This window comes from Staurois parvus, unplaced genomic scaffold, assembly GCF_062004578.1.
Source record: "Staurois parvus isolate SC_StPar_1 unplaced genomic scaffold, SC_StPar_1.0 ptg000362l, whole genome shotgun sequence".
Classification (NCBI taxonomy): domain Eukaryota; kingdom Metazoa; phylum Chordata; class Amphibia; order Anura; family Ranidae; genus Staurois; species Staurois parvus.
In genome coordinates, this window is record NW_028318158.1 from 7793809 (window position 1) to 7806106 (window position 12298).

The 12298-nt window shown below is 39.9% G+C and overlaps 1 protein-coding gene across 1 annotated transcript in view; it reads left to right on the plus strand.

Moving 5' to 3' along the window:
- Window positions 1-12298, plus strand: part of DNAH14 (dynein axonemal heavy chain 14) — a 338071-nt gene that overhangs the window by 178444 nt on the left and 147329 nt on the right. The window contains exons 44-45 of the mRNA XM_089684997.1: window positions 1432-1661; window positions 6518-6634. Of these exons, the coding sequence (XP_089541123.1) occupies window positions 1432-1661; window positions 6518-6634 (347 nt within the window). The remainder of the gene's footprint in view (window positions 1-1431; window positions 1662-6517; window positions 6635-12298) is intronic.

The following is a 12298-nucleotide window of genomic DNA, read 5'->3' on the forward strand; positions in this document are numbered from 1 at the left end:
GGTGCACCAGATTCTGAGTGCATCAGTTTCACTAAATCTCCCCCTGTGTCTCCTGGAGGGGGCTATCTTGGTAGCGGCAGAGCTTTGCTTCCTCATGACACAGTTGCACCCCTGAGGGAAGGAGAAGAGAGAGCAGCAGCAGGAGTGACATCATTAAATCTTACTCCAAATCGAGTAAGACTAAAAGTCAGAGGCAGTGGTGCCTTTCACACATCAGCTGTACGGTTATGAGTGTCTGAGCAAGAAAGCGCATTGCTATGTTCTAGGAGTAACGCCAGATAAAAACTATATTTTCAGGATAATGCTTAGGCATGATTAACCTCTCTAGGTGGTCTCTATAAAGTAGCAGTCCTTCACTTTTAGAGTTCAGGTCCACTTCAATAAAGCTACAGATGAATTTATCACTAAAGCCCAGGATACTGGTGATACTGTAAGGGTTGCTACATTTGTTCGGTTAGTAATCATAGGTATGAATTATCTCAAGATCTGCAATAATGTTTGCTAAAATTAATGCAATATGTCCAAAAATGGAAACCTGTACTACTTATGAAGAGTTCATGCCTACTACAGGTCTGAGGTTTGATCCCATTATTGGACAGATTTACTTTGGGCTCTAATAAATTTCAGTCTTGGGCCCATGGGTAATCATCTGTTTTTTCCCTTCCCTACATGATCATTAGCAAAAAAATGAATTGTAAGATGTACAGTATGATGTTGGAGAGGTTCTTTTGCAGGCTTAGTATGGGATTAAGTCACTTACATTCCAAACATGAACACATACTGGATCTGCATACAATTTTTTGCACCATGAATCCTTGATTTTGTAACCTTTGGATAAATAAGATATATGTTGTATGATTGTATGTACTTTAACTATATGTCTGTGTAAGTTTGGTTCATCACTGGTTCAGCACATGAAAAGTCACTTAAAACATTGGGGTTGATTTACTATAACTGGAGCGTGAAAAATCTGGTGCAGCTCTGCACAGAAACCAATCCACTTCCTGTTTTTTTGTTTTTTTGTCAAAGCATAATGTTTAAGTTAATGCTGGTTAGAAGCTGATTGCCTAAGATATGCAGCTGCACCAGATTCTGCACTCTCCAGATTTGGTAAATCAACCCCATTGCGTTGTTTGGTATTTAACTTGAAACCTCTGCTAAGCATCAAGGGTTCCTTTGCTGAACTCCCCTTTTGAAAATACAAGTCACCTGGCTTTCGTGCTGTGTGCTGAAAACATACTTCTTACCTAATATCTGAAACAAGCACTCAGATTAGGAGTCATGACTTCACCCGGATCTATGTTCTGTGTATTTGTTTCAGCTCAGGAATTTCAAAACTATTTAATCCAGGAGAAGCCAGGAAATTAGCATTTTTTGAAGGTCAGCAATGGCAGCTTTCTTATTTCTCTTTATCTTTACATTCATCTGTAGAGAAGAACTCAAATGGTTTTTAGAGAAGAACCCAGAGAAGCTAATTCCTGTGCTGGGGAAGTTGTTCATATTCGCATACACATGGGCATTCGGAGGGGTTCTAACCCGCGAGGATGAGCAGGAAGGAGATTCTCTCATTGGATTAAAGGCTAGAGATGAGCTCCTGGCAAATGTGACACATGACTTCAGCATATTTGTTCAAGATTTGTTTGAAGGAGAACAAGCCCGTGGTAAGAAATTGATCCCAGCTTATTAGTTATTAGTATCTTTAACAATAACTTGATTTTACCATTACATACACACATCCTTCTACTTTTATTACCCTAATCAGAGCTCCTTGTTGCCTATATGTTCAATCCAAATTTTGCCATGTGAGTGTGTCAGTAACCCTGATATACTTTTCTGGCTGATTTTCCAATTTAAACAACATTTAATTGTTAAGGACATATGCGGCTTTTATTTGGCACACTGTTCTAATAAATTTCCTGAACATTTATTTTCTGATAAGTTGACAAAGACCTTAAAAAAAAGTTCATAATTTAACACATAAAAGCTTTTATTCCATTTTTGTTTAACTTTTTAAATTCATATTTTTTTTATTCATTTTATTGCACTGTGATAGCTGCAGTCTGACAACTTCAGGTACTCCCTCTTTGCAAGGGTCCAAGTTTAGGTAGTGGTCGAGGGGCACTGGACATGGATTTTAACAGGTTATCAAAATGTGGACAAAGTCTTTACTTCAGCCCAACCAATCTGCATTTGCAAGATAGGGATCTCCTAGGAGAGGATGTTTACTCAGTTGAAAAATCCAAGTATAATAGGTCAAAGTGATCACCAATTGACAACTCCATAGGAGTCCAAATTCTTTATTGTTCAACTGCTTACAGCAAGCAGAGAGAAGGAAGCCAAGGCATTTCGAGGTCACACAATTCCCCTTCATCAGGGCTGAGTGAAATGGCAGAATGTTAGAAGGACTCAACAATACTCTTAAGCATACTAATCTGCAGGCAGAGGATGTTATAGACAACAGTCAGTGCTAGTATTCACCGCAAAAGTAGCAAGGCTGTCCTTTGCCCTGCTTTTGTAACCAGTTGAACAATAAAGGCTTAGGACTCCTAAGGATTTTTAATTTTGGTGTTCTCTTTGGCCTATTACACTTGGATAACCCATGAGCTTACCATGATTAGCTGTCATGATTGCATGAACAAGGACTAATCAGTAGGGTTCCCAATTGTTCATTTGAGACCAGCAAACTCAGCGACTGCATGTTCTTGAACTAGAAGCATGTAAGGTGCACACTCCTAATTCCATAATAGAACATAGGTTAGAATTCTCTCTGCACAGGCAACTGTGCTGAAGAATGTTAATCTTCAAATTGTAGGCACATAGGTGTTAAAGGTACCCCTAGACAATATACTCATCTTGCCACCATGTGGCCTACAAGTGCTTAGAATGCAGCCTGCTGTCCTGCAGGCTTTAAATCAAGCCTAGAACACAGTGGGCTGCATACTGAGTGCCAGCATCTGTGACAAGCTTTAGTCGTAGAACGCTCAGTGATCTGTGACAACCACAGTCCAGCACTTGTGATCCTGCTACTGACTGCTCCTCATGTGCACTGTGTAGCAGAGCTTTTAAAACACAATGTGGAGCACTTTGGGGAACATGCATCAAATCTGAAAGGCAAGCTAAACAGGAGCAGTGAAACAAATTATGCAACAGATTTACTACAATCTTACAGTTGCCTCTAATTCTCCAAAGTGGTACTGCCATCGACTAAAACCTGACTACTTTTTTGGGTATGTGCTTGGAATGAGAATATGTCTCATCTCCAGTGACAAATCTGTCGCAGACATGTAAAAATCTGTTGCAGTTGACTGCCAAAGATTACAGGCATAGGGGGTCATATATACACAGAAAAACTATAGTATAGACTTTGCTGATTGTGAGACAGCATAATTTAAACTAATAGTGTTGATAATTTGCTTGATAAATGTCCCCCAGTGTATTTACTGAAAATGTGATGTGCCATTACATGTGACATCCGTTCTGCCACTCCATGCAGAGGTAGATCACTGCTATAGTGATCTAATAGGCAGGCCATAGCTTGCTTGATTTTCTTTCCTTCCACCTTGGGTGTAAGGAAAAAAAAATTGCTTAACTGCCCCATCAACACAGTCAGTGTTGATGGGGGAATGCCTCCCACAATGCTATTGTGTTTTGCTGGTGGGGGGGCACAGGACACCTTCCCTGCGGGCAGAACACAGTGGTTACTGCTAGTGGTTATAGCTGCTGGCAGTAATAGAACGTCAAGAAAATTCAACAGGTTGGTTGTACCCAAGGCGATAGATGGATCGACTTGGGTACAATCAACCTGCCCATACATGGATCGAACCAGCTAAATTTCAATCTGTGTATGGCCAGCTTTATTGGCTATAATCAGAAGTATTTTGTTGTAGATTTGAATGGGGGGCTGGATCAGGTACAGACCTACCACGAAGTAAAAAAAACATTTTTTCATTTTCTGTGGGGTAAAGAAGGGTTAAAACCCTTTTTTTGGAATTCTGTGTCTTGTTAGGAAGGTTTTCCATTGCTACCCATCCTGTAGACTAACAGGAACTGGGAGGAAGTGAAAGGATATCTTTGCAATGTGAAGGATAGTAACGCTTCTTAGACAGTTGTCATGGGAACAAGTGCCCCCATTGGAGGAATTCCCTTTTAGTCCCATTTGGTGGCAAATCAGAACTTTGGATTCAACCTCACTTTCACTCACATATAAGGACGAGTAATCTTAAGTATATTACATGTTTGTTCTTGGGTATAGATACACTTTAAAAACATTTGATGTATGCATTCATTTGGACTTTTGTCTGAATGAGACAGTTTTACAACCATCTGTCTAATATGTAGATTTCCTGTTCTTCATGACAGATATCTCTTAGAGAAATTTGAATCTTAAGCACTTGCAGTGACCCACTTTTCTCTCCACGTACAAATTTTTTTATACAGCGGATTTTCCCCGAGGATATTGCCACCTCAAATTCTGCCTGATTGTCACCTGAGCATAACTGCAGCTACCAGATGACAGGTGTCTAATGTCCTGACACCTTTAAAGGAAACCTTTCTTAAGAGCCACATTAATGCTGCCAGTTCTGACCCATCACTCTGTAGATGCTGAGTGCATGGCTCTCATAGCTTAAGTACATTGATTCATTAACCTAGCTTTAGTACATTGATTCATTAACCCAGGATAATTGGAACAACTTCTGACCTTCCTGCTCTGCATTCGTGTTTCAGGCCAAGGACTCAGAAATTAAGTTTGAATCCATAGATAAGCATAAGAGCCAGGAAACTAGTATTCTCAGTAGAAATAACAGCTTCCTTTTTTTGGGCACTCATAGTTACCAAAACATGTTTTGAGCAGTTCCAATATTAAATGGAGCTAAACCTATCAACTTAATGCTTTCAAATCCCAATTACTTTGCAGGCATGCTGGGAATGATAACTGTCACATTTGCTTGCTCTTTCAGCCTGTCAACCCATAAAATGGCTGGAGGCAGAACTGATCACATGTGCAGCACCATGGGAGTTGCAGATCAAACAGGGCTAAGATGGCAGCATTTCCATGGCTGAAAAGAATAGGAGGGTTTTTTTCTGCTTTAAAAGAACATGCCATTGATAGGGGTTGCTTTCTGCCTGAAGATGAAGGCCTGGTTCACACCTATGCGTGTTGCAATCTGCTGTGGAAACAAAAGTCACTGACCCTTTCCAAAAATGCAGTGGCTGAAAACGCATCGATGTTGACATGTCTCATAGGAAACCATGTTAAATGGACTGTAGTGAGTTTCTGCAAAATGCAAAAAGCACAAAAAAAATGCATACAGGTAGGTGTGAACCAGGCCTCAATGAGTTGTATATACCTTGCAGATTCTTGCACAAAAATTCTGCAGGTGATACCAGCATTGTGGTGTGAACAGGACACATAGAGAACAATTGATTTTGTTGTGCTCTTGCAAAATGCGTGCAGAAAAACTGAGGTCTCTGCACCATAGTGTTAATGAGCCCTTAGACAGGTTCTTGGGCCTGCTTCACACTTATGCATTTTTTTGTGCTTTTTACATTTTGCAGAAACTCACTACAGTCCATTTAACATGGTTTACTATCGGACACGTTCAAATGCATTTTGGAAAGGGTCAGGGACTTTTTTTCTCTCAGCAGCATGCAACATATATAGGTGTGAACAGGCCTGCAGCATGCATGAAAACTGTTGTCTCTGCAAGTGAAATCTGTGCATCATTTTCCATCAGTTTTTCTACACGTATGGTGTGAATGAGCCCTAAGTGTCTCCTCTCAATGTTTGATTGGTTTTTGTCTCCCTGTTGATTTGATGCTTTACAATAAAATCCAGACACGTATAATTTGAGCTATGTAGGTCTGTTGCTTTATGTCTATGCTGTGTGAATTGCTGTCTCTCTGCCTACTGGTCAGAGGCAGGCATTCACCTTTTTTGCTGGTTTTAGGAAACGTCTTAGTATAAGAAGCATATGTAAACCCAAAAACAAAAATGTAATCTATATTTTAGCTTATTAGCTCTTAGATGAGATGGCTGCTTTTGTTTTTTTTATGTTTTTGTTCCTTTATCTTTACCTAGGGGATACTGTGAATAACAACCTTCCTGTCCTATGGTGACCACACTCACTCCTGCTCTGTATCTATGAAGAGAGCCATGGTTGCCCCTCTAGGACAGGACTATAGACATGCCTTTATTTCCATTACATGGGAATGGGGACTTCATGGAGTTTACAGAAGGAAAATAGGATTGTTTTATGCCTCCTGGTAGGCTCACAGGAAATGACAGACACTGCATTTTTGGCAAAAACAGGTATTTTCTGTTGTTGCTGAAAATGTTATTAGCTTGAAAAAAGAAAACAAATACAGCCTTAACATCTAAGGACTGGTAATCTGTAATATATTACATATTTGTTCTTGACCTTAGATACTCTTTAACACATTTTGTTATTTGAAGGTGCTTGCAGAACTTGCAGTACACATGTAAAGTGCTCATATCTGGGAATGTTTTTTTTTTTAGGAGTTCAGATACCACTGGGAGAGAGTTCGGTGTTCAGTTATTTTGTGGATCTAAAAACTGGCAACTTTGTGCCTTGGCACAATTTAGTTCCATCTACAGAATCTTTAATCCAGAAAGGTAATGTTCTTTCCGCGTTTGATTCTAATGGGGCATGCATCTTGTCCCTGTCTGTTTTATCTACAGGGAAGTTAGAGTCGTTTGGGTTTTTAAGATACACTGTAAATGTGAAAATATAGTATAATGCATGTAAGAAAAGTCCAAACAAATGCAACATGTATCAAAAGTCCTTCTGTGTTTCTGAAAAGTTTGATTTCTTCTATGCATATCACACCTCGTGCTGATTATACAAAAAATAACATGGCCATCTTCCATCAACCATTGATTGCAGCACCTCTATAGGCACAAGGAACCCACCGGAATATAATGACCTCTTTGTTACAAGAAGGTCATAAACGCATGAATCATCATAATCATTCCAAACTCTGGTCTTTTATAACCACCACTGAATACAGGAATGAGTTCTCAGCACACAGTATACCTTTTGGCTTTATAACATCTTCTCTTTCAATTGACTTTATAGCATCTTCTCAGTTTGGCTTTATAACACATTCTCTTCCAATGGTATTAAACATTCGACATTATAAAAAAAAGAGTGTGAATCCATACAAATTTATTAAAAACATTAAAAAAAAAACCAAAACTACTCACATACAGCAGTGTTTAGAATCGCACTGATAACATCAACAAATGAGCTGTGGGGATTGGCTATACCAGCATACACATCAAATCCAGGAAAATATATTGTGCTCTTCCCAGTGCGTTTCATCACAAAGACATTTGAGTCACAAAGTCCTTGTGACTAAAGACATCAGAAGACAGCTGGAGGAACAGTAGGTAAGATTTTTAGCACAAGCAGCAGGATATACACCATTATACATAACTATTGTGTATTGTGCTGCATCCCCTTTGAAAAAATTAAAACATAAACTTCAACTTTAAAGGGAACATCTTGTCAAATAGTAATTTTAGGCATGTCTTATAGTTTAATCGTAACTTCAAAGCAAACCTGCATAAAGAAAGATTGCCAATACTGGCCCTTTTGAAAATGCTAGTTTGCTTGGTTATCACTGGTATCAATGATTTCTGAGTCTGTGACCTAGAACGAACACGTAACCATTGAAGTGCTCAGCTACAAATGTATTCCAGGTATATGGCGCTAAATATATTAACCCTTTTCGCTGCTGTGTCCGTACAGCGTATGGACCTACAGCACTGCTTCCAGCTGGCCAGGTCCATACGGACCTGATATTCCTCACATTCCTGCTTCTGCTATAAGCTCATGGACACTTCAATGACCATGAACTTTTAATAGAGATGTTCAGCAGACTGTGCTGAATAAAATACTAACAAGCCACTGATCAGAGCTATTAACGTAACCACTTCAGCTTCTGGAAGACTCTAAATCCAGCTACTATGCAAGGCACAAGCGTTTTAAAGTACAAAATTTAAAAAAAAAAACACCAAAAATAAAACAAGTCCTCCTTTAGCCACTTGCCCTCCAGAGGATTTACCCCCTCTCTGACCAGGCCATTTTTTGCTATACAGCGCTGTGTTACTTTAACTGGCAATTGCGTGGTCATGAAACGCTGTACATAAATGAAGTTTATATAATTTTTACCCACAAATAGAGCTTTCTTTTGGTGGTATTTGATCATCACTGTGTCTTGTAATTGGTTGCACTACAAACGAAAAAAGACCAAAATATTTAATAAACAATATTTTTACTTCCTGTTATAAAACATTAAATAAAAAAATTTTCAAAAATCTAATTTCTTCATAAATTTAGGCCAAAATGTATTCTGCTACATATTTTTGGTAAAAACAAAATCCCACGAAGCGTATAGTTATTGGTTTGCGCAAAAGTTATAGCGTCTACAAATTATGGTATACATGCTGGAATTTGTTTTTTCAATACTAGTAATGGCAGCAGTCACGACTTATAGCGTGACTGCAATATTGCAGCTCCCATGCAGTTACAGACTTCCTTCTTCTGCCTCTCCCACCAGCAGTTACATGGGAGCCACAGCCTAAAGAGTTACATAACCCCTGCTGCTCTGACTCCCACTGCAGTGCGAACTGCCCTTCTGGCAGCCCCCCAATCCCCCACAGCTCCCCCCCCCATGCAGCGCTGCTAGCCAGCTCTTCCTCCCCACCCTCCTGCTAGCAGCAGCCTCTGACAGGATGGAGAGCGGGAGGGCTGGTAAACGTGTTTACAAGCCCCCTTCCTTTGCTGAATGAAAATAGACAGCGATCAGTACAGATCACTTCTGTATTCATTAATCACTGACATATAGTAAACTGTGTTTACTATTTTATAGTTTGTGAATGAAACATATTAAACACTGTGTGCTCTGTTCCATTTTATGAATGAATAGGAGTCTATACAGACTCCTGTCATGTCATCTACTTTGCAGGTCAGGCTGCAGAGAAAGGGACAATCTTCAGTCCCTGTCTCAAAAAAGAGACATTAGAGGTCTTAGATCCCTGATGTCTCTCCAAACCTCCCCCCAAAAAAAAAAACATTTTATTTGGTTGTCAAAAATTAAATAAATACAATTGTAAAAAAAAATAAAAAAATAGTAAGGCTAGGTTCATTTGAATGGGCAGCTGTGCCTGTGCATGCACCTTTTCCAAAATTCATCTGCAGGGAAACCACATGGTCTTTTTGATCATGCAGTTTCCATGCGGCACCCGCAAATGCGCTGTGGGATGAGATTCTTCAGGGTGCGCATCTTGCAAGAGCAGCGCAATTCAACTGCGGGTGGTTGTGGGTTTGGGAACAGGTGCAATTCCTGCACCTTCAACCAGCCCATGGCCTAAGGACTAGTGTGAACCAGGGCAGAGGGTAGATTTAGACATGTGTGTAAATCTCCCTTACCTCTGAAGCCCAAGGCTATGCTCCAGAAGCTACTGACAAGCAATGAGGAAGCAATGCAGGGTGTTTTTTGGTCCACATTTTGTACAGTTTGCTAAGAAGTTGTCCTCACGTTTTGCAATTCCTTGGGCATCCCATATACCCCTAGACCCCAGTTTTTAACCCCTAATAAAAAGAACAAAATCAAGCTCAAGGACTGTTTTACTGCCTCTGAGAGAAAGTGTGGAAAATGTGTAATGTCTGGCTGTGCAGAGCTTTGGGGGACCCAGAAAAATCAAGTGGCCCTCAACGGGGTAGTGCTACATCATACCATGTCTTTATGTAGCCGGCTATGCACACAAGGGCACAGTCATGCTAGAACAGAAAAGGACCTTCCCCACCATTGGAACGCAATAATTTGGAGGGTTGCCCACATTCTATTAACCATATTAGTAGGTGTGATGGTCAGGTGTCCACTCATTTTTGGCAATATAGTATAATTTGATTCTTTATAAACTATTCATTTACCTTTTTAGATTGAGTTGCACTGTATTCCTGACTAATTCAAAGTAGAGGATTCACATAAATTCTGTCAGCTACCTCTCTTCATATACGGTAGTTTATTAAAACTAGACATTCCTTTCCTATTTGGTCAAATTTCTTTTATGAATTTTCCTTGTCTAGTTATGTTTACTCTAATTTTTTATCACAATGAGGTTGCTGATCTTACGTTTTACATCTGGTTGTTGTTTTGTGGCTCTGGGCATTTATCTTCCTCATTCACCATAAAACCTTTGTGTTCCCACAGCCTCCAGCTCTATATCTGTACTATTTGCATTATACTTTTTTTAGCATACAAAGGCAATAAAATGCCCTGATGGCCTGAAGGCATAAAAAATATTTATAGCAACAAATAAAAGGGCTGTTTTGCGATGCCCTCGCCGTGTGTCTTCCACTTTTCGATTATGAAGTTTTTGTTACATCCAATTCTATTCTTTTGTTTTCTTCATTCTCTCCGCTGTAATTTTTCACATTGTTAAAGGCCATCCGCTTGGAGACAAATATTACGCCAGACAGGACACATTAATCACTGGATGAATGCTTGCGCTTTCTATTTCCATTCGGTTGTGTTTTAGTTTTGTTGAGTTTAATTGTCAGATTTGGAATTGGTAATCTTCATCTTTTTGCTTGGATGTTGTGTCGGAGAACTGCCTGGGAAACTCTATTTCTATAATAATGCTCTTGATTAATATTTACTTAAAGTGTTACTAAGCCCGCAACAGTAAAATCAGTCTCTATATGCAGTAAGGCTCGCTTGTTATACTCACCGTGGGACCTAAGAGGTTAATCCTCTGCATTGTGTAAAAAGGCTGTTTGATCCTGTCTTCTCTGATCCTCTCCTTCTTCTACTGTCCCCTATCCATCTCCTGTTAGTACAGAGCTCTAGAGGTCACTCTGCACATGCTGAGTTTGGTGTGTATTGCTAGAGAGAATTTTTTTTCTTTTGGAGGGTGCATATGATCAGCACAGAGACAATCAGCACTGTCCAGTCAGAGGGTCAGGGGTCATGCAGTCATAGGACAGTCATGCAGTCATAGGACAGTCACAGCAGAATGAAAACTCCTCCTACAAGATTAACCAGTGCTCAGCCAGACACTGATAGAAGTCACAAGACGGCTATATATTGCTGATGAGAAAAGGTATTTAACAGTTTATATTTACTAAAATAATTGCATTTCCATGTTGTGTGTACTGTGGGAGACCAGATATAGTGAATGCAGGGTCCTGGGTTTAGTAACACTTTAAAGCCCCACTGCAGGCTTCCCCCCATGACCCCTCCTCCCTGTAGGCCCTTCCCCACCTTGAGTGTATGTCACACATAGGGCTGCTGTTAGAAACAACGAGGCCCTATATAGCCAACCTGACAGGGCCCCCCTTCTGCCTAAAAAAACAGTTTAATAAAAGACAGAGGACGCGTATGACACCTAGCACGCAGCCTGGGAATCCTTCTGCCCAAAAGACCAAGGACATCTTAAATTGAATCACTGTGGACTGTGGCAGTGAGTACTGTAAACACGTACAGCTGTTTTTTTTAATACTTATAGTGTACCATTATATATTAAAAAATAGCCTGGAGTTGCTGACAAGTAAAAAAGGCAGCATAGTTTTCATATAATCAAATATATACAAACCTAAAGCTTTTCTTTTAGTTTACTTTTGACTTTGGATACAGTGTGGAAGGGTTAGAACTCCTGTCATGGTTTTTGTTGCTGGAAATTAGAAGAAAGTTGGCTCTACTCTGTTAGAATTTTGGCCAATGCAGAGGAGGTGGATTGCCCTGAAAGCTTCACAAAAGTTGACTGAGTAATCGACTTTTGTAGAAAGAGCTGTGATGAAAATTAATGTAGGCACCTTTTGGGTATTCTGCTGAGCTCCTGGCTGTCAGTATACAATAGCCAATAGGGGTAATTAATCCATCCATGGTATTGGTGTGGATGGAGGAATCTGTTAGATTTGTTTTGTTTGGCCCACAAGCTGAATAAAATAAATGTTTTATTTTATGTTGGACTTTAGAGTAGTAGATGTTTTCATTCAACTTTAGCAGTGTGGAGGGGTTGGTTGCCTTTTGACAGCTCCTTCAGCACTGGTGGCAAGAAGTTAGGTGTTTACTTGAGTATGGACTGGTTATACAAGGAGGAAAGTGCCAAAAGCAGAATGTAGAAAGTGCAGATTATTTTTATTCAGACTCTTCTATGATAAAAAACTACCATGTATTGAGGGTTCAAAGGGTTCTTTATCAGGGGCTTTTTGCACTTTCCTTCTTCTGCACCCAGGTTCTTTTTGCTGTCTGTGTTCCCACTGGGGAG